At 43.9% G+C, this 23,799-nt stretch overlaps 1 protein-coding gene across 3 annotated transcripts in view; it reads right to left on the reverse strand.

Annotated features, from left to right (window-relative positions):
* The window catches only part of DROSHA (drosha ribonuclease III), a 478,288-nt gene that overhangs the window by 367,289 nt on the left and 87,200 nt on the right, over positions 1 to 23,799 (reverse strand). For all 3 annotated transcript variants that reach the window (XM_040353574.1, XM_040353573.1, XM_040353575.1), the window contains one exon: positions 553 to 710. In XM_040353574.1, coding sequence (XP_040209508.1) covers positions 553 to 710 — 158 coding nt within the window. The remainder of the gene's footprint in view (positions 1 to 552; positions 711 to 23,799) is intronic.

The following is a 23,799-nucleotide window of genomic DNA, read 5'->3' on the forward strand; positions in this document are numbered from 1 at the left end:
CACATGACACTGGGAAGAGATTTGTTTTGCATGACACTTTGAGGTACCACCATGGCTGGAGGGAGAGGTAGAGGCGCTGTTGTCACTGAAAAATTCTGCCCCCAGTGCTCATTCTGAGGTTTGGTGGTAAAGGAAATGGTCATCCCTACAGCTCTACAGGAAATATTAAACAAACTGTAAGCAGGATACATTTAAATTTTAGAGGTAAGTGTTAATTAAAAAAAAAAAAATCTGGACTTGCATTTTAAACAATGTTCACCTACAATGGAAAGAGCATTTTCCATGATCTGGCTCCATTATGCAAAGATGGGCACAGAAAAATAATGACCACTTCTGTTTTTAATGGAACAGTGGCTAATAAACACTGAAGTGAGCAATAATTAGCAGTTATATGAAATGATTTGAACAACTGAATTTTTTTGAAAATCTTGTTTCTTAATCGGACTGGAGTTTTACATTAGATGCTCAATAATAAATGTTCGGATACTTATTCACAAGAAACACTGCTTCTCACGTCATTCCAGGCAAATGTTAAGTAGAGCGGATACAAACCTGACCAGGGTCATTATACCACAGCTCGTCATGGAGGCGGTCGGGATGAGCTTTCTTCCTCTTTATTTCTCCAATCACGTCAAACACTTCAGAGTCCGAGCTGCTGGAACAGCTATCATCATCATCATCTGTATCACAGTCAGAATCACTGGAGCTTTCTGTAAATAAAAGGAACAAGTGAGTCACATCTCTAATATAATATCATTCCATCCTTACACAATCAAGGACTCTGTGGTTTATTCACGACACATGCTCACAAATCACAAGCTTCTCAGGGTTGCAAAGATACTGTGTGTCAGTGGTACAAGCAACTGCAGTGACTGTGCTGTAAACCACAGTATAACTTCCACCGCTTTGATAACTCATGTTGCCTTGGCACACATTGAGTATTTGATGTCCTTTCACAAAAGCCAATTCTAATATGAACCATGTTGCATGGCTAATACTCTAAAAAAATAAAGACAATATCCTTTTAGCCTAGGCCACGCCTGTACAGCCCACTAATAAAATGTACACAAAGGAAGAGAAGGGTGCACAATATGGCCCGGATTCACAAAGCACTTACGCCGACGTATCTCAAGATACGCCGACGTAAGTACAAATGTGCGCCGTCGTATCTATGCGCCGACCCACATACTAAGATACACCTAAAAATAGGCTTCCTACGACCGACGTAACTTGCCTACGCCGTCGTAACGTGGGTGCATATTTACGCTGGGCGCATTTGCCGCTCCCATTGATTTTCTATGCACATATGCAAATGAGGGCAATACGCCGATTCACGAACGTACTTGCGCCCGGCGCATAATATACGCGGTTTGTGCAAGTCGTACGTCCGGCGTAAAGTTATTCCCCATATATGAGGCGCAACCCATGCAAAAGTATGGACCAGGCAATACAGCCGTCGTATTTTACGTTGTTTACGTAGTACGTGAATAGGGATGGGCGTAGGTTACGTTCACGTCGTAGGCTGTGATACGTCGTATCTTAGGGAGTAGTTCCGACGTGATTGTGAGTATGCGCACTGGGATACGTCCACGGGACGGCGCATGCGCCGTACGTTTTAAGTACTTGGATGGCACTCGGCCCATCATTTGCATTGGGTCACGCCTCATTAGCATGGCTCACGCCCACTTCCACCTGCGACGGTTTACGCCGAGGGAACCCAGCGCAGTTTGGGAGGCAAGTGCTTTATGAATTTGGTGCTTGCCTCTCTGCGTAACGTCGGCGTATCGTATATTAGATACGCTACGCCGGCATAAATATGCGCCAATGTATGTGAATCCGGGCCTATGCGTTTTTGTGGTTTTACCTAAAAATGTCTAAAGCTGGCCAGACCAGGCAAAAATCAGGAAACAATACAAAAACGGCTGCCTTTTTAAAGTTTACCTTTTAGGGTTAAGAAAATTAAATCATTTTAAAATCTATGTACAATAAACGTTACAAAGGATTTCGAGGCTAAAAGGTTTGGGAAGGAAACTGCTTATATACTCTGCTCAGTACAAATGAGAGCACCTCAACAGATTTGTCAGAAAACCTTTACCTTCCTTTCAGAATCAACATTTTCTATGGGCCACTATACTACAAAACACTCCCACAAATGCGAACCATTGATTGCAACCAGGATTTGCTAATTTGCACACACAAAAAATAATTTTTCATAACAAATTCATTCAAGACCATATTGCAAACATGAATACACCCAAATCAAAGTCTTGGGAGCAAAGCAAATATTTAGACAACAAAATCCTAATTAACAATAATTCAACTACTCATTTTTCTAACACACTATAGAATAAAATGGTGGTCATTGCAATACTTTTTGTCACACCGTATTTGCGCAGCGGTCTTACAAGCGCACTTTTTTTGGAAAAAAATATTTTTTTTTAATAAAAAAATAAGACAACAGTAAAGTTAGCCCAATTTTTTTATATAATGTGAAAGATAATGTTACGCCGAGTAAAATTATACCCAATTTGTCACGCTTCAAAATTGCGCCCGTTCGTGGAATGGCGTCAAACTTTTACCCTTAAAAATCTCCAAAGGCAATGTTTAAAAAAATTCTATAGGTTGCATCTTTTAAGCTACAGAGGAGGTCTAGGGCTAGAATTATTGCTTTTGCTCCAACGATTGCAGGGATACATCACTTGTGTGGTTTGAACACCGTTTTCATATGCGGGCGCTACTCATGTATGCGTTCGCTTCTGCACGCAAGCTCGTCGGGACGGGGCGCTTTAAAAAAAAAAATGTTTGTTTTCTTATTTATTTTATAAATTTTTACACTGAAAAAAAAAAAAAAAAAATAGATCACTTTTATTCCTATTACAAGGAATGTAAACATCCCTTGTAATAGAAACAAGCATGACAGGTCCTCTTAAATATGAGATCTGAGATCAAAAAGACCTCAGCGGGGCGTGGCTTGGCGCGCGATGAAGACGGCCGCACACTGAGGGAGCTCCGCTGACATAGGCAGCCATACACTGCTCTCCACCCGACCACCGGCACCCCGATGCCCGGGAAGAAGCTCCACAACACCCCTCACTCTCGCACACGCCGTGGAGCGGCACCCCACTCGGCGAGGGACATTACGGAGCTTTTTAAAAGTAAAACTCCGGCCCAGGCTAGCAGCCCAAAATCCAAGATGGCGCCGTCGCACCACGAGGAAGAGTTCAGTGAAGACTCGCAGTCGGCCGCTGAGGACTTAGACAGGGGTAAGAAGAGATCGGATCTCCCCCTAACTTTTGCTGACATGTCAGTGATTGCTGCGGACATTAAGTCCACCTTCTCAGCAGCGATCACTGACCTGAAGTCAAACCTGCTGGTGCTCAATGATAAAATGGCCACTGCTGAGACTGCTGGAAAACAGAGGGACAAAGCCATACACAAGCTTGAGAGGACCTCGCTTGCTCAGGCCCTGCACCTAATAGAAATGAATAGACACATAGAAGATTTGGATAACAGGGGGCGCAGGTGTAACGTGCGTGTAAGGGGGATACCTGAATCAGTGGGCCATGACCAGATAATACCGGCGTTACAGAGGGTCTTCAACAGTTTATTAGAAAGACAGGAGGACACAGCAATAGACTTTGTACGGGCGCACAGAGCCCTTCAACCGCGAGGACCAGACAACGCCCCACCGAGAGACATAATTTGTTGCTTTCAAAGCTTCGCCCTGAAAGATGAAATTATGAGAAAGGCTAGGAGAAATGACCACATTGCCTTCAATGGGGAAAACATAATGCTGTTCCAGGACCTCTCCCAGATAATTCTAAAAAACAGGCGTGCGCTGCGCCCCCTGCTGGAAAAGCTGCGGAACAAGGACATTCGCTACTCATGGCGTTTCCCATTTGCTCTTGCGGTTACCCTGAATGGCCAGCTACAAGTCCTCCGTACACCGGCCGACCTGCCAGACTTCTGCTCTGCACTAGACCTGGAACCGACAGATCTCCCTGACTGGTACGCCAAATTTCTGCACCCTGTCCTACCTCCGGTCCATCTCAGGTCACCGCAATCCACGCCTGAGAAGCGGCAGGCCAAACGGCAGAAGCAGAATAAGGCGGGCAGCTCCAGGATTGAGACCCCGAGACGTCCAGCTGTCCCTGATCCGGAATATGACGATGATTGATCCTGTTGGGGCCTTTCCGAGTCACATCGGGCCTCCTGCCTCTTCTTGACCAATTTTGATTTTCCATTTTTTGTTTATTGTTTTTCTTTTTTCTGCCTTTCGACGCATGCTGAATTCTACAGTGAACTGACAGTGTTTTATCTACACAGCCTATGGGGACTCGGACTACTAAACCCCCCCCCACCCCCCCCTCCATCATCATCCTCGGGAGACGCGAATGCTTGTCCTACCATATGGACTGTAATCACAAGAGGATATACTGGAAGCTCTTTGCCCGAGAACAGATCCACGATAGCCGGGCTGTCCCTTTCTTGCAGCGTTCTTCCTGCATCCAGTTTGCAGATGTTTCCTCACCAAGGAAGTGTCTCTAAGTGAACTTATGTGATTGTTTTTCATTTATTTATTTTTTTTTACCTCTTTTTTTATTATTATTCCCTTATTTTACTCAAGTACTTCCTCTTATGAAGAGCCTCTACATAGCTCTCATTGTATGGTATATGATAAGTATCAGTTTATAAGATGTCCTCTCTTTTGCTTTTATTTTTATTTTATTTTACCTTTTTCCGAATACCCAGGTCGGGTGTGAACTAAGCTCAGTCTGAGGGCCAGATAGTTTATTACTGAGTAGGATGTATAAATCCCCTTGCTGTTTTATGTAGGCCCCAGACCCACATTTTTTTTTCTGTTTTTATATGTGCGGCTGCCAGTGGTGCAGTCATTCACCTTCTCTTTGTTTGAATTTTTTCCTGCTAATTGCAGTCCCTGTTGGATTGTATCTCAGGTGGAATTCTACCGTCTCCTCAAGTGCCTCCCTATAACCCCACAAAGTGTCCCCGTGCTCCTGGTTTTTAAGGACACAGGTGACACTAGACACATAGGAGTTACACACTCCTGGGTGGGGTGACCCACTCAGGGGACGTACCCATTTCTTATCTTGCTCCACGCCGTACAAGTACGGCTCCCTGCTTCTCTTTCTCTCTTACTGTTTTATCCTCTCTATCTCTTTCTTCTTGCCCCCTCTATACCCAACTCTCCCCTCTTACCCTTCCTCTCCTCAACCCCGACCGGTGGCCTCAGGGAGGGGGGGATTGACCTAGCCACTGCCGATCACTGTACATTATATCTGCATTAACCTGATTTTGTCTCTGTTTGCCAACACAGCTAACCTCCTGAACCGTCTCCTCCTGACCCGCTCCAATGGCCTTCTCTTCGCTAGGAAAGGCACCGACCATGATCTCACACAATATCAGGGGTCTGAATATCCCGGAACGCCGCTCCACTCTTCTTCGTGAGCTGAAAAAAGGTAGGCCCCAGTTCGTGTTTATCCAGGAAACACATTTCAAGACACACCATGCACCCAAATTGACGGACGCATACTTTACAAGGGCATTTCATGCAACCAATAGTGACTCCAAGTCAAAAGGAGTGTCAATATTGGTGAGTAAGAACGCACCGAGGGGGCGTGGCCTAACTCCGGACCAGGATGGACGCTTGAGCCGAGTCCTCCGGCGCACAGGGGAACAAATCCGCCGCCATCGGCCACTAAGGTACGAATCCGGGCGTACAAAAAGCAGTACTAAGCCACCCACCTGCCAGGGCACAGATGGAGCCAGGCCATCAATCCACCGCCACAATTCCGGCGATGTTCCGGACACCGCCGGGAGAAGGCCCAAAAGCCGCGGCCTCGAGTAAACCCCTTACCCCACACAGCGGTCCAGGACACAGCGCGAGCGGCGCGATCGCTCAAATCTCCTCACAGAGCCTCACATCCCCTTCCACTCAACCCCCACAAGCCCTCAGCCTCGCCGATCTGCAGGCTAACTTACAGGCCATGACTACAGACATCAAGGCCTCCTTCTCTGCCGCCATTACAGAGATTAGGGCAGAGATACAGGGGATGGCTGCAAGAACAGGGGCACTGGAGCAAACATCAGGACGTCATGCAGATGCCATAAAGCAGGTGCAAAGACATACTGACATGCACCTAACCCATTTAATTGAAATTCATCGCCATCTTGAGGATTTGGACAATAGGGGGCGGAGACATAATATATGAATTAGAGGGGTCCCAGAAATGGCGGATCAGAACCCTGTTGAACAGACAGCCAAAGTAAATATTTAATGATTTGCTTGACAGACCCCTAGAATCCCCCATTGAATTTGAAAGGATCCACAGAGCTCTCAGGCCCAGGGGAAGGGATAATGAACCGCCAAGAGACATAATATGCTGTTTAGTGAACTTTCCTCTTAAAGAAGCGATTCTCAAAAAAGCTAGAGAAAAAAACAGAATCATCTATAATGGAATGGAGATTAAACTGTTCCAGGACTTATCAAATATCACTTTGAGACAACGCAGGGCTCTGCGTCCCATTACAGAAATGCTCCGCTCCAGGGGAATTCCCTACAGATGGAAATTTCCATTCTGCCTTTCAGCCACATGGAGAGGCCATACAGCACTTCTGCGCACACCTGAAGATATCCGACCATTCTGTGATGCGTTAAATGTCCCCTTCACAGAGGCTCCAGATTGGTACGAATCATTTATGTTAAATGATCCATGGATTGTGGTGTCCTCTAACAGCACCCCAAGAGCACAAAGAAACAGAGATCGCCGTCGCAGATCACTAACTCCCCAACACAATAGGGGAGCCGGTGCCCAGGGAGGACAAGGCGACTCGCCACCAAGACGAAGAGACCGGATGGATCGGCATGACCAGATGGACACCTAACTCATCTAAACCCAAGAAGGTAACAATGACTTTCCTGACTTCATCCCACAGATGTACGCTGCTTTTGAAATACAGCATTGATACATGCCTCAACCAGATCAACTACTTGAATATCAGGATTTCTTCCTTCTGACGCCGGGTCCTGCAGCCCTCACATAACCTGCACAATCTCCACATCATCCAGACCTACATTCATCCCCTTTTTGCTCTGATTTTGATCTCTCTCATCCTGTCCCATCTTCTTCCTGTAGAGCCCAGCGCTGCCGCTTTCTCTTTGTGTTTTATTGTTTGCTCGCAGGGGACTCGCTCTACACGTATGTGGAAGCAGGGTAAGGAGAGGAATAAGGACAACGGTGAAGGGAGAAGGACGCTGCAACGGCAGAGACTACTAGAATATATACCAAGAAAAGTGCGTGGACTTGCGTACGTAGGTATGACAACAACTTTGCTCTTCACTCCAGGAAAGAAACACAAGGGTCATGCATGCATTATATTTCACAATTTTTATTGCATTACCCACAAAAAACAAAGCTGGAGACAGTTGTCTAAGGTATAGATATCCATAGCTACGATAATAATTTTGGTATAGCCTATGATGTGGTGACCAGGGATGTCTAGATCTCATGGTGACAGGAAAAAGCTCTTTTCAACCCACGTTCCTTTGATGTGGGGGTGGGGGGATGGTATCCATACCATCCACGGATATACACTCTGTGGAGGATAGGGGTAGCACAACCCATTTACTGGATACCTGGCGTCACCTATAGAGGGTTGTTTTTGTTAATGTTACTGATATACTTAGTGCATCTGTTCAGCACTACACTGTTCAGTTTAAACTTTTTATTCTTATATGTATATGAATAAGGCGTAGTATAGGACAGCGACATGTTACATATTTCGTTCTGAATTTGCTACTCAGATGAGCAGGAGTATTGGGTGAGCCCCAGCCTGATCATTATTAAGTTGTGGTGGCACCCAAAACTGGGAATCCTTCAACAAAAAAATTCAACTAAGAAAGTAGATGAGGTCATGTTCTAAACTACGCTGAGTTGTGCTCACTTTATTACCATGTTAGCGGATCATAATCTTATGGTTTACTAGGCATATGGGCTTTGCCCTGTGCCTCAGTAAACATATAACATCCTCTAAGGAAAAAGTGAAGTGGATAAATGTGTAATTGCATTTAATTTCTGTAGTGTGTTAAAATCCTTTATACAGCCTCTTTACTTGACAACCTAAACATTTATAGGCAAACACTGCCCTCCAGTGGCGAGCTAATAATATTGCACAAGTCCAATTATTAAAGGAGTTCTCTGACCTAAAACTTTTAACCCCCGCTGTGCCCGGGCTGTAAAAATATACAAAATAAACTGTCACTTACCTGCCTACGATCCCCCGTTGTTCCGATATCACCGTCCCGTTCTCCGGTCCCGGGCCCCTTCCGCTTCCAGCGGCCGCAGCAATGTCCCGTCGCGGCCGCTGATAGGCTGAGCGCACTATGAGTCACCGACACACAGGAAGCGGAAGAGATCGGGACCGGAGAACGGGACGGCGATATCGGAACAACGGGGGATCGTAGGCAGGTAAGTGACAGTTTATTTTGTATATTTTTACAGCCCGGGCACAGCGGGGGTTAAAAGTTTTAGGTCAGAGAACTCCTTTAAGTATCCACCATAGCTTATAGTTCACGTGTTTGAAGGCGGAAGTTTGACAACATCACCGAAACATTAGCTAAAAGTTTGCTATAACATTAAAAGATGTAGCCTGTAAGGTACCTTGACCCTAAGTTCAATTATAAGACTGATGAATAGGGTAAGAGGACATAACATGCATTAGTGACTGGTGAATTTAATTAATATAACCTATACACATACTGCTAGCAACAATTATTGGCCAATTTTAAGTATTTACATTTTCTTTATCTGTCGGAACACTGCCCCTGTGCGCCAGCGAGTAGAGTGAAACTACAAAACCAATAGGAGAGATTCACTCCCCTCTATTTGAATAACCCGGGTTCTACTTAGACCACGCCTCCACACAAGGGGTGTTCTCTATCCCACCCCTTGACCCAACCGGATTATTGTACATTTAGGATAGATTAGCGAGCCTAAATCTATCCCCGGTTTCTCCCCTCCCTGCCCCTATATACAATACTTTTTTGTCTTCTTTTGCCCCCTAATCACCCACCACACCCAAGGGGTTTCCCCCCCCCTTCCCCTTTTTTTTTTTTTGTTTCTTCTCGAGACACTTAATCTCAAGATGCCTCCTGACAATTCTAACAAAGCGCAAGCGATACCTCTATCGCTGAAACTACTTTCAATCAATGCAAAAGGACTTAACATACCGGAAAAACGGACCAAACTAATTAATGAAATACACAAACAAAAAGCTAACATTACTCTTATTCAGGAAACTCATTTCAGATCGGACAAAATCCCAAAGCTAGGAGACAAACGATTCCAGGTAATCCTACATGCTACTAACCCTATAGGTAAGACAAAAGGAGTTTCGATACTGATATCAAGTCAGACCCCTTTCCAGACAATAGACACCCTAATAGACCCTGAAGGGAGATACATTTTCCTGAAAGGGAAACTGGGCCAACACCCCATCACTATCGCCAACATCTATGCCCCAAATGTTAGACAGGTAGCCTTCTTCCGCAAAATTAAAGAACTACTGACAACTTTCGCCTCTGGCACCCTCATTCTTGGAGGAGACTTCAACACCCCCCTAAACCCTCTCATAGATACCTCAAATGGAACTTCAAGTTTAACGTATAGGGCCTTGAAACAAATTAAAAACCAATTCCAGGAGCTGGCATTGCATGATGTCTGGAGAATTCTAAACCCTCAGACCAAAGATTATACCTACTTTTCTAATGTCCACCAAAAGTATTCTAGAATTGACTATTTTCTTCTCTCACAACCAGACCTACCTCTATTGACTAAATCAAAAATTGAGTCAATGACCTTATCTGACCATCACCCAATCACCATGACGCTTACATTCCCAGATAGAAATAACATAACTAAAACGTGGAGACTCAATACCACAGTACTGAAAGACCCAGTGGATATTTCAAAGTTCAAGGACACATTGAATGATTATTTTTTACGGAATGAAAATGGAGACACTTCATTCATAACACAATGGGAAGCGCACAAATGTGTCATTAGAGGAGAATTTATTAGGAAACTGACAAGCATAAAAAAAGAACAACAGTCCAAAATAAAATCTCTACTAGAACGCATACACCAATTAGAGCGAACACATAAAAGAACTGTGGCGGTTTCAACATTCGAAGAACTAAGACAAGAACGCTGTTGGCAGAAGAACTAAATTTGAAAGTCAAAAGGCAATATATCCTGAGACACAAAATATACTATGAACAGGGAAATAAGTGTGGTAAATTGCTGGCAAAAGCTGTTCAAGCTAAGAGAACTGCTAATACTGTTCACCACATAAGAGACAAGCAAGGCGAGTTGCGGTCTTCGAATGAGGAAATTGCCAAACAGTTCGAATCATACTATCATGATCTATACAATATTCCATCTAATCCAAAATGCCCACATGGATCAGACAAACGAAATAAGCTCATCCAAGAATTTCTTGGAAAATATAGTCCACCCCATATTTCCGAGAATATTGCCAAGGAACTTGAAAACCCCATTTCCAGCCCAGAATTTGACAGAGCCCTAAAAGAGATGAAAATAGGCAAAGCCCCGGGCCCTGATGGCCTACCCCTACAATACTACAAAACTTTTACTGATATACTGAAGCCAAGGTTTTTGAAAACATTTCAATCACTACATTCGGAACAAAACCCCCCCAAACAATTGCTAGAGGCCCACATCACGGTAATACCCAAAGAAGGAAAAGATGTGACACAGGTCAGCAATTACAGACCAATATCACTAATAAATGTTGATGTAAAGATATATGCCAAAATATTGGCAAATAGGATCCTCCCCCTGCTAACCTCTCTCGTAGCCCTAGACCAAGTGGGATTTATCCCGGGAAGGGAGGGTCGTGATAACACAATAAAGGCCCTCAACATAAATCACTGGCTAATGTCGAATCAGAAACAGGGCTTTTTCTTATCCCTAGACGCCGAGAAGGCGTTCGACAGAGTGGCCTGGGACTTCATGGACGCAGTGTTAACACACATTGGCTTTTTACCTCAAATGAGAGCATACATTAAAGTCCTGTACTCTAATCCTACCGCCAGAGTCCGGGTCAATGGCCATCTGTCGGGCGCCTTCAATCTGCGCAACGGAACCAGACAGGGATGCCCTCTTTCCCCCCTATTATTTGTTTTAACACTCGAACCCCTATTAAATAAAATCAGATCAAACGAAGATATCAAAGGAATTAAGATTCAGAATACATACATACAAATTGGCAGCCTTTGCAGACGACCTGCTCCTCTTCCTTTCAGAACCTCACATAACCTTACCTAACCTTCTTAAAGACCTGGAACATTTTCATTTATTATCTAATCTAAAAATAAATCATTCCAAATCTAATGCCCTCAACATCTCAATACCTTCCAGGGTAATAGACCTATGTAAAAAAAACTTTTCATTTAACTGGGCAAAACGAAGCATCAAGTATTTGGGAATTGAAATCTCTTCTGATCTGAAAGACCTCTTCCATCTCAATTACATCCCAGCAATGAAGGAAACACAAGAGGATCTGAAGAGATGGAATTCACTTAATATTTCTTGGTTCGGACGAGCTTCATTAATCAAAATGACTATCCTACCGCGGTTCCTCTACATCATGCAAACATTGCCTATCAAAATCCCCCTCTCATTTTTCAATACCTTCCGTAAAGCTTGTTCCTCCTTTATCTGGAGAGGCAGGCCCCCAAGAATTAGATTTTCCAGATTGAATCTGCCCAGGAATGGGGGAGGCATAGCTCTACCTGATCTTAGAAAATACCATCAGGCTGCCCTATTAACAAGAATTGTGGACTGGAACCTACATCATAGGGTGAAAGATTGGGTGAACCTAGAGCAATCCCAATCCCCTCACAATTTAAAATATCTACCTTGGATTAATCCCAAGTATCACTCAAATTCTATCAAAACACATCCCATTATAGGCCCCACCCTAGAGATCTTTCGCTACACCTTCAAGAGCATAAATCCTTCCCCTTGGCTAGGCCCTCTAACACCACTTCTAAGCAACCCAGACTTTCCTCCTGGTCTGGAAAAATCGTTCCCGACGCATAAGTGGCCTCACAGCAATGTCCTATCTAAACACTTCTTTAAAAATGACAAGTTCCTATGTAGAGATGACCTATTCAAGAACATCAAGCCCTGTATCTTATCACACTGGCACTACATCCAAATCAAGCATTTTTTAACCAAGAGAGATAATATCCACCATTGGACAAGACCCTTGACAATGTTAGAGAAACTATGCACCAAAAAAACTCCACAAAGACACATTATCTCATCCCTTTACAATTCACTATTTGAGGACTCCAACGACTTCTCCAGTTCATCATGTAAGGCTTGGGAGAGAGATTTAGATACCACTCTGTCCACCGAAGATTGGGAAAAAATATATCTGTACGCCCAAAAAGGATCACTCAATGTGGCCACACAAGAAAGTTGTTTCAAGATCATAACCAGATGGTATAGAACCCCTTCTACCCTACACAAAATCTCACCTCAGGTATCTGATAGATGCTGGAGATGTAAACGCGAGGAAGGCTCGATGCTACATATTTGGTGGTCATGCCCTTTAATTCAATCTTTCTGGATGTCGGTACACAAAACTGTTAAACAGGTCACCTCAGAGAATCTGAGCTTTACGCCGCTTCAATACCTACTGCACTATAACTCTATCCCTAAGAAACAATACCTGAAATCCCTCTCCATGATCATGATCAATGCGGCGCGACAGTGCATTCCCTGTCACTGGCGTTCCCCCCATGTACCAACGAAAGTGGAATGGTTTAGGAGAATTAATAACATAGAAAGAGTTGAAGAAATTATCAGCATTTCCCAAGAGAGAATTGTCAAATTCTCAGCGATTTGGTCCAACTGGACTGCATTTAAGGTATCCCAAAACTATCAGCAGGTTATTACATGAAAGTGGTCTAAAGACAGGAAAACACCTTAGGTTTCAGTATATATATAATCTTTCCTTTATCTACTTATGGCACTATGGTTAAAATGTCTCGGAGCCTTTTTTTTTTTTCCCCTTTACCCTTCTTCCTACCCCTTCCCATACATCGGTAAGAATATGCACTTACATGCGCATACATATATTTCTTCTTGGGCGTGCTGGACCCATTACAGGGAATCCAGCGCCTTGGTGGGCCCACCCTCCCCTACAGACATATCCACGGACCTGCCTTTGGGACAGTGATGCCTCTGTCCCATTGCTAGCTGGTCTCCTGCCTCCCGGCTTGAGGTTCCTACCACTACCCCCCCCCCCCCCCTTTTTTTTTTTTTTTTGTTTCTCTCTCCCCCTTTCCCGCTCTCCCCCCCCTTCCCTTACCCCTTACCCACATCGCCTACTGCCAGTGTCCTGTATCCTGGGGCCCGCTCCGCCCACAAACAGCTCATTTCGGGGTTGACGGTTGGGGAGGGCCCTAGATGGGCGCGGGAATTTTTAGGTGTCCTGTTAAACTCCTCTACCACAGGCTTATAGAGGTGGCCCAACCTCTTGCTTTCAGGATTTTATGGTACCATTTCTGTACTGTTTTTTTTTCCTTGTATTTGTTGTATTTATGATTGACACAGTCTGACCTTACTTATCTGTACCTTGCCATGTACTTCACATACTGGACTACTACTGGTTGCATCCAGTAAGAGCAACGGATGTATATCTTGCTGAATCCTTAATAAAAATGTTTTTGAAAAAAAAAAATATATATATATATTTCTTCTTTTCTGCTTCAGTTAGAAAAAAGAAGAAAAAGAGAAAACACAGCTTAAGGTGACAGATCTGCTATTTATGATTGATTTCCAAAGATAATGCTTGTAATAAATGAATGGTTGTATTCTATCTATGCCAAAAATTATCTTATTACCAAATTGCCTACTTATTGTATTTTGTACTATGTATGGTACACTGTTATTCACCCAATAAAGAATTTGTGAAATAAAAAAAAAAAAAGAACGCACCTTTTCATTTGACGGAACAGAAATGTGACCCCGGAGGTAGGTTCCTATTTTTGAAGGGGACATATGGGTCCACTCCGGTGACCCTAGCTAATGTATACTTCCCCAATAGAGAACATGCCTCATTTTGTAACCGGATAACCAAGGAACTTCAGGGATTCTCCTCGGGCTGTCTCATACTGGGCGGTGATTTTAACCTCCCGCTTAACCCACTGACGGATACCTCAAATGGTAAATCCTGTATCACTTAAAAAATATTTAAAAGAATTAAATCCGCTCTTCAGGGGTTGCAACTGGTAGACACTTGGCGTTTTCTCAACCCTGAGGGCCGCGACTTTACTCATTATTCGATTCCCCATGCTAGATATGCCAGATTGGACTATATTTTCATCTCCCAGAGGAATTTATCCTCAGTTGAAGCAGCACACATAGGGATCCAATCGATCTCAGATCATGCCCCGGTTTCATTGGGCCTGAATTTATTGTCCATGCCCCCTAAACAACCCACGTGGAGGCTTAACGCCTCCCTCCTAACAGACCCGGATCTTCTCGCCTCCCTCACTGGCTCTTTGAAGGAATTTTTCATGCACGATTCCATTCCAGGAGCAGATCAGCTCATGGTTTGGGAAGCTCACAAGTGCACACTGAGAGGGGAACTGATTAGAATGGGCTCTAAGCGAAAGAAAGACAGAGAACGGGAGATCTCGAGGCTGTCGGCTTTGATCCGCTCCTTAGAGTCTCAACATAAACAATCGCTCACGGTAAAATCGGCGGGGGAGTTGCTGGAGGCCAGGAAGGAGTTGCAGCACCTGTTCGACTCAAAGTCGAGGCGAATGCTGTTCTTCAAAAAAAAAAAATATACTTTGAGTCGGGCAATAAGTCAGGCAAACTTCTGGCCAGGGCTCTGAGAGAACACACTTTCGCCAATGACATCGCAGGCATTAGACGTGGGGATGGGAAAATTGACAAGACTACGAAGGCCATTGCCTCTCGTTTTCACAAATTCTACTCCAAACTCTACGACTTGCCACCCCCCAACATAGGATCAAGGACATGGCAGGAGATAAGGCTCAAATTATCCAAGACTACCTGACTAACAGTAGACTGCCCACCCTAACGACCGCTGATGTGTCACTGTTAGAAGCACCGATAACTTGTGAGGAGATTACCCGAGCTATTAAATCACTGAAGAATGGGAAAAGCCCAGGCGGCTATACGGCCATATACTATAAGACTTTTACCGATGTACTGACTACGCCGTTGGCCGCTGCCTTGAACTCCATGTCTATGCCCAAAGATATCCCGCCCGCGTTTCTGTCAGCTCAAGTTGCCATAATCCCAAAACCTGGCAAGGACCCCACGGACTGCGCCAGCTACAGGCCCATCTCCCTTCTAAACATTGATGCCAAATTGTTCGCAAAAATCCTCGCGCTGCGCCTGAGCCCGCTCCTGTCGAATTTGATAGGGCTGGATCAGGTAGGATTTGTTCCGGGTAGGGAGGCAAAGGACAACGTAACCAAAGCCCTGCTCCTTATACAGGCAGCACGAGACGAGAACATCGAAGGCCTTCTCCTGTCTACCGACGCGGAGAAGGCCTTTGATAGGGTGGCATGGGATTTCCTGAGGGTGGTATGCGAACACATAGGGCTTGGTCCATGTATGCTGTCGTGGATCTTTGCCCTGTATCGTAACCCTACGGCGAAACTCAAAATAAACGGGACCCTATCAGATACAGTACACATCCGCAATGGCACCAGACAGGGCTGCCCCCTCTCCCCGCTACTGTTCATTCTGGCCCTTGAACCCTTCATTAGAACTGTAAATCTGAGTGGCGCGGTTAGGGGATTTGAGATGCGGGGGAGGGAGTTCAAGGTGGCGGCCTACGCGGATGACCTCCTATTCTTTTTAACTGACCCCGCGACCAGTATACCTAATCTCCTAGAAGAGTTCACTCGTTTTGGATACCTATCCAACTTAAAAAAAAATTACTCCAAATCCGAGGCCATAAACATATCGTTACCTTTCGACCAGCTGACCCACACTAAAGCAGAATCTAAATTTAGGTGGGAGGATAAAGCTATCAAATACTTAGGAACCCACTTAACTCCACACTTGCAACACATTTACGACTCAAACTTCCCGCCCCTACTGAAGTAATGCGCAGCCCACCTTGAGAGGTGGGCGAGTGGGCTGCTTTTCTTGGTTTGGACGCGCATCCATTGTCAAAATGGTGGTCTTGCCTAGGTTCCTATACCTTTTCAGGACACTACCCATAAAAATCCCAGCACACTTCTTTCGCTTGATGAACTCTACCATTTTAAGGTTCATTTGGAATCAACGTAAACCCAGAATTAAATTGTTTTGGTTGTTCAGGCCCAAAGATGCGGGCGGGATTGGGCTACCTAACTTTAAACATTATTATTATGCATCTCATATAGCCAGGGTAATTGATTGGCACTGCCATAGGCGTTCGAAGGCATGGGTGTCTTTGGAGGAATCCCTATTTCTGCGTCCACTGAGGTTCTCCCCGTGGTCACCCAGACCTAAATTTAAAGCCACCTCTAAGATACAACCTATCACAAGAACCACACTGGGCGTCCTACATGACATTGCTAAAGGGGGAAAGATTACCACGCCCGGGGGTCCTTTGACACCCTTGATGGGAAACACTGACTTCCCTCCGGGAGAGGACAATGACTTGTTCCAACCAGAGCATAGTGACATCCCCTTACTCGCGAAAGACTGTTTTTCAGGAGATAAAATTAAAGACCTTCTGGCACTGCAGGGCGGAAGTGGTCTCCCACGACTGAAGTGGTGGTCATACTTCCAATTAAGAGATTACCTTACTAGACAAAGACACTCACAGGACTTCCGCAGACCATTGACCGACTTGGAGACGACATGCCTAGATGGAAACCCCCTAGAGAAAGCTACATCGGTCTCATATGGCTGGCTGCAACTGGCTGAATGCGGAGGTGCGGATGATTATAGGAGGAGATGGTCGGAGGAGCTGGGGAGGACATTCACGGACAAACAATGGAGGTATGCGTGTATTTTAGCACATAAAGGTTCCATAAGTACACTTGTCCAGGAAACAGGCTACAAGCTGCTGACACACTGGTACAACACCCCGGACAAACTCCACAAGTGGAATCCTCAAAACCCTCCGACGTGTTGGAGGTGCCAGAAGACGAGAGGCACTCTTCTCCACATTTGGTGGGAGTGCCCACTGATTCTGCCCTTTTGGGACAAGATCACACGACTGATCAAAAAGATCACAGAAACTAAGTTGTCACTGGACGCAGCTTGTTGCCTGTTACATGTCAACCACCTTGCCTTACAGGTTTACAAACACTCACTGACCAAACACCTGATTAATGCAGCCAGGTCGTTGGTTCCCATCTATTGGAGAACAACTACAGTACCCACAGTGGTTGAGTGGCTCAAAAGAGTTAGAGACATGTGGGAAATGGAGGATGCTGTGGTGCAGGAACATAGCAGAGTCGAGGCCTTCCAAACTATTTGGAGACCTTGGATCGTTTTCCGATACTCACAGGAATATGACGATATCATGCAAAACCCTTAAATAAGAGACGGTTCGCCTCAGAGGTGGTCCAATTCTCCGATACCTCTCCCCACGCATCCCTAATTCGAGAGCAGATGTTGACGTGGTGGCGTGCAATCCCCCCCTCCCTCCCTCCTCACCTGAGTCATATATGGGGCCCCCCACTGTTCCTATTCACTTACCTCTCCCCTGTCTTCTCCCCTCTTTCTACTCCTCTTCATACATGGTCTCATGTGCAACGTATACTGTTGAACCGTCACAACCTTAGGCCGAAATATTGTTGTTATCCTTTTAAATAAAAACTTTGAAGGTGAACTAGGCCAGGGCTCAGAAAATAACTATTTCACTTGTAATTAGACCCTTTAGGGTAAGCATAGGTTGTTTAAGTCAAGACCTTTGAGCTGCTGATCTGCTTGTATTGTGTCTATTCTGTAAATCTTTTGGCTCATGTACACACGGTATCACGCTGTTTACTGATACACCTGTACTTGCATATGACATGCTATGTAACCTGTTTCTGGATCTCTTCTTTTCCTTTTCAATAAAAGTTGAATGTTAAAAAAAAAAAAAGACCTCAGATCTCATATTTAGACTTAAATGCAAAAAAAAAAAAAAAATGTTGTCATTTGAAAAAATGACAACAAGAAAATATTGCTTTAAGAAGCATGCTATGCTATGGGGATGGGTAGGGGCCATCTTGCCCTCACTCGTATCCCAGCCAAGCAGAAAACAGAACACGATCGCCTCCGCCGCTACCAATGACTCCGGTAAGCAGCGGAGGGTGCGGGAGAGTGGCAGGAGGCCCTCTCCCGCTGCCGATAATGGTGATCTTGCAGTGAATCTGCCGCGGAAACCACCGTTATCATTTACAGGACCGCTCAAGGAAAAGATGGATATCTTGGTTGTGGCAGCAGCTGCTGCCGTTATCGAGATATCCATCTTTAAAAACAGGACGTATATAGTCGTGAGCGGGTCCATAAGTGGTTAAACAGGTGTCCAGAAGACAATTGGATTATAGAAGGGTGTTGCTTAACAAAGAAAACCCCTTTCCCATTTAATGCTGTCAGCAATGGCATCACATGGAAGAGAAATGAAACAAGACCTGATAAAGAAAACAATTTCTTTATACAAGAAAGGTGAAGGCTACAAGAAGATCAGCAAAGCTTTACTTATCAGTCGGAATACTGTAGCAAAAGTGATACAAAAATGTAACAAACATGGAAATGCAACTATCTCACGGAGAGGTCCAGGCCGTCCACGGAAGTTAAAGCGGAGTTCCACCAAATGGAACTTCGGCTTTTCGGAATCCTCTCCCCCCTCTGTTGTCACATTTGCCACCTTTCAGGGGGGAGAAGATACCTGTCTAATACAGGTATTTTGCTCCCACTTCTGGGCATAGATAGCCGCAGTTTCCGCGGATTTCTACACCACGTCCAACCCCCCCCCCCCCCCGCTGACTTCTGGGAGACACACAGGTCCCAGAAGAAGGGGACCATTCATATTGCACAGCGCGACTCGCACATGTGCAGTAGGAAACCAGGAAGTGAAAAATTGGTGGAACTCTGCTTTAACACCTTAACAGGAGTGTCTTCTGATGAGAAGGGTTGAAGAAAATTAGCATGCAAATTCACTGCAATTAGCTAAAATAGGGTTCGGCAAACCCCCGGGTGCCAGGTCGCATTTGCGACTACATTGGCGACCTGGTGCGGCACAGCTGGGGTATCATGCCTCCGTGCGCACCCCCGGCACGAAATCGCGTCAGACCGCCGCACCAGCCGGTAATTGCGGCCTTCTGCAGTTCTATGCTGCCTTCTGGAATATGACGCCCTCTTGTGGTGGCCGTTGGTATGACAAGACAACCAGCAATGCTAATGGAGCTTACCCTGACTGTTTTCACTGCCCGCCCCTCTCCTTTCCAAAGCGGAGAAGAGAACGAAGTGATTCCGGGAATCATCTGGTGCCTTTTGCCTAATGGTGAGTGTGGGGTGGCTGATTTAAATAGCTTCATATAGCCTTTTATTTTGTAATAGATTTTTTATTTTATTATTATTAATTAAGTAAAAACTGTTTATTTTTTTCTTAATTAAGAAAATTATATATATATATATATATATATATATATATATATATATATATATATATATATATATATATATATATATATATATATATATATATATATATATATATATATATTTTTTTTTTTTTTTTTTTTAGATTAATTTTTAGGTTAATTTTTATATTGAAACTAAAGCTTTGCCGGTCATTAAAAAAAAAAAAAAACCTGGCTCCTAGATTCCAAGCAAATTTGTCAAGCCCTGAGCTAAAAGTTGTAGAAAGCCAAACTGGGGTGACAAAACAGCGTCTACGGCACAAAAAAAGGCTGCCTACAATATGCCAGGGCCCATGCTGAAAAAGAGGACTAGTGGGACTCTGTACACTGGAGAGATGAGACCAAGATAAATGTTTTTGGAACTGATGGCGTTGCAGAGGGGAGGCACACAAAGAACAATCCATGGTGCATTTCTTCAGTGAAACATGGTGGTGGTAGTGTCCTTCTGTGGGGCTGCATTAATGTTGCTGGTGTCGGAAGCTGCATTTCATTGATGGTATCATGAATTCACAGATGTACTGTTCTATATTGAAAGAGAAGATGCTACCACCACTCCGTGCCCTTGGTCGTCATGCACTTTTTTTTTTTAACAGGACAATGATCCAAACCACACATCTAAGGATACTGTTGCATTTCTGAAGATCCAGTGGCCAAGTATGTCTCCTGATCTGCACCCAAACAAACACCTATGGGGAATTCTAAAGAGACAAGCTGAGCATCACTCTCCAATGCAGCACCCAGGCTTTAAAAGATTCTTGAAGAATGGAAAAAGATAGATATTGCAATATGTCGCCAACTTGTTCATTTCATACCTAGAAGACTTGGTACTGTCGTTACCAATCACGGAGGTCATACAAACTACAAGATGTAGTCGGTTTTGTTGTGGGGGGCTAAATAATTAAACTACTGGCTTGGTTAAAAATGGCAAGACACTGAGGTACTTGAAATACCAGGAGCTTCTTCAAAAAACTAGCACATTTTAAAAAAAAATGCATGTCTCTAATGCAGTTAAAGGTTAAGTTTAACTTTTCAGAAAAAAATAAATAAATGCAAATTTTTTTGCAGTTACATTTTTTGTTGCAGGAGCCTGTAAAGCATTGCACCAGTGATCAACAGGTCGCTGATACCATGCAGGTCTCCTGCAGACCTCTCAGTTTATAGACTGGTTCGTACCTCGTACGAAGAAGCTGATATATGCTGACAGGAAGAATGGTAATTCATTAAAAAATTACAAGCAGACAGCCTCAAAGGCTGCCGAACCTTGTAGTTTTCCATTCACATGATGCGCCCGGGTGGGCAAAGACACTTTTTTTTAACAGCTAGTGGGGGCAAGTGCATTCATAACAGGTTACATGTCACACCCTGAATATGGGTGTAACATGTCATGAAAGGTGAACTTATTTTCTAAACATGTGTGTAACAAAAGAACCCAAATACAGAGTTGAAATACATGTAGAATTTTAGGCCTAAAAATTCGTAAAAGTCTGTTCAGCTACTGTTGAGATTGACTTAGAGCTGCCAGACAAAATAGCCAGGTCCTTGAACTCAATCTTTTACCTTTGGGGTTAATGAAAAAACTGCCTGACCTATTGAAATACAACCTGATCAAGCACCTGATACAGCCTGTGACTAGGCACCAAGTTTCTAACTTGACAACCTGACAGTGCTGCTCCTTCCTCTCTTAGTCCTGCTGTACTGTACATGACAGTACATGGTGATATAAAGACAGATTGAAGTTCTACTAAAAATTTCACTCTATTTCTGCTTTGGGACTTGTGCATAAAGGTGCATATGGGCATACACCACCAGGATTCAGTGTATTTCTAGACACATGCAATCAGTCTGTCATTGATTTGTGCAGCCTGTTGATATATGTCAACATCTGTGACTCCCAGGTAGAGAAATATGGTGTACACTAGAGCTGCATGATTAATCGTTAAGAATCAAAATTGCGATGCTACTCCCCTCCCGATCTTAAAGGAGTTGTAAACCCGTGTGTTTATTTCACCCTAATGCATCCTATGCATTAGGGTGAAAAACAACTTCTGACACTGATCTACCAGGGACAGGGGCGTTTTAAAAAATAAAAATGTATTACATTTTTTATTTTACTTAATTTTTTATCACTTTTATTCCTATTACAAGGAATGTAAACATCCCTTGTAATAGGAATCACTGTGACAGGTCCTCTTTATGGAGAGATGTGGGGTCAAATAAAACCCCACAATTCTCCTCCAGGCTTGAAAGCATGAGATTGTTAAAAAAAAAATTGCGATTGCGGCTTTGTTTACTTGCTGGTACCCAGACGTGACGTCGCAACGTCGCGCTCGGGCCTCCGACGGTCATAGAGATGACCGGAAATCTCTATCGTCGTGAGCCAGCGCCGGGCGATTCGTTCTCCGGGCCCCCGATGGCACGGGAGAGCCCAGAGAAGCACCGGATGGCGGCAGGAGGGGGGGCGTCCCCTCTCGCTGCATATCAGAACGATCAAGCGGCGGAAATAAAGCTATGATCATTCTTATCGTGCACAGAATCGTCGGCAGAAGTCAGTGAAACCAGAATGATCCCTGTAGCTGCAGGCATCATTCAGCTATCACCGCACAAAGTCGAGGACGTCATACGACGTCCTCCCGTGGACAAGTGGTTAAAACAGGGTCTCTTGATTAAATGTAACAAGTGCAGAAAGTCCTCTGCTCACTTCCGACAAAAAAAAAATCCAGGCAGCCTCCCAAGTTTATCTCAACATTACTGATAACTATAAACAATGGAACATTTCATTCTTAGATCAAAGGAACCTGGTCTGTAAATGAAATCAGTTTAACCACTTAAAGACTAAACCTTGTTCTGACACTTGCTGCTTACTAGTTAAAATCAGTATGTTTTGCTAGATCCTAGAGCAGAGGTCTCAAACTGGCGGCCCTCCAGCTGTTGTAAAACTACAAGTCCCATCATGCCTCTGTCTGTGGGAGTCATGCTTGTAACTGTCAGACTTGCAATGCCTTATGAGACTTGTAGATTCACAACAGCTGGAGGGCCGCCAGTTTGAGACACCTGCCCTAGAGAATAAAATGGCAGTTGTTGCAATATTTAATGTCACAGTGTATTTGCATATCAGTCTTTCAAACGCAATTGTTTGGGCAAAAATATACGTTAATGAATTAAAAAGAACCTAAACAGTAAAGTTAGCCCAATTTTTATTTTGCATAATGTGAGAGATGATGTTACGCCACAAGAATTGTGATCTTTATTCTAAGGAAAAAAAATAGCAATTCTCATTTTAGCCAGAATTGTGTAGCTCTAGTGTACACCCAAATGTGCATGTGTGTTTGAGCCCTTGCAATTGCTGTCCTCGATAGTGAGGCCACTAGAATATTCCAGACCACTGGAAATTGAACTGCATTTGTATTTGGGCATTGCTACTGTTAACACAAGCGCACTACACATTAGCTAACATACTTGACGTGTTAGGTTAATTAAAAGCAAGGTAAGAACAGCGATACCCAGTAGAAGTTATCTCTGAGGTTGCTCATAGCAAATGCACTCAAATAACAAAGGAAAACTGTGAGGCATTTAAGCTATCACAGTCTGCACACACCCTTAATAAATGGATATAAGGTAGCCTAAATTCAAAGAAAAGTCAACTATATGGTATATTTTACTGGTGATATCAACTTTAAGAAAAGTCACTTATTTTATCTATATATTCTACCCAAGTTTCATTTTTTTATTATAAAAACTGACATTGAAATAACTTCATAACACTTCTTAATGGCAATCTAAATCACTGAAATTGTCTTTCCAGCAAGGTTAATGATATTTTATAACATTGGCAACTACCCTGTGAAAAAGTCTTTCATGAGGTAGGGGGTTTAATGAAATAATTTTAATGGAAGCAAAACCAGTACAAGTTCAGAAGGCTCAAGGAAACTGCCGCCTTTGATGATTCATTAATTCAACTTAAGAATAATTTGCTGGACCTTGAGGTTAAGATATCTCAAGGTGTGTTATTCTTCATGGACTTTTCAGGTATTATACACTTCACACTTCTCTTTAATGAGGTAAAATGATCT

Source organism: Rana temporaria, chromosome 5, assembly GCF_905171775.1.
Source record: "Rana temporaria chromosome 5, aRanTem1.1, whole genome shotgun sequence".
NCBI lineage: Eukaryota > Metazoa > Chordata > Amphibia > Anura > Ranidae > Rana > Rana temporaria.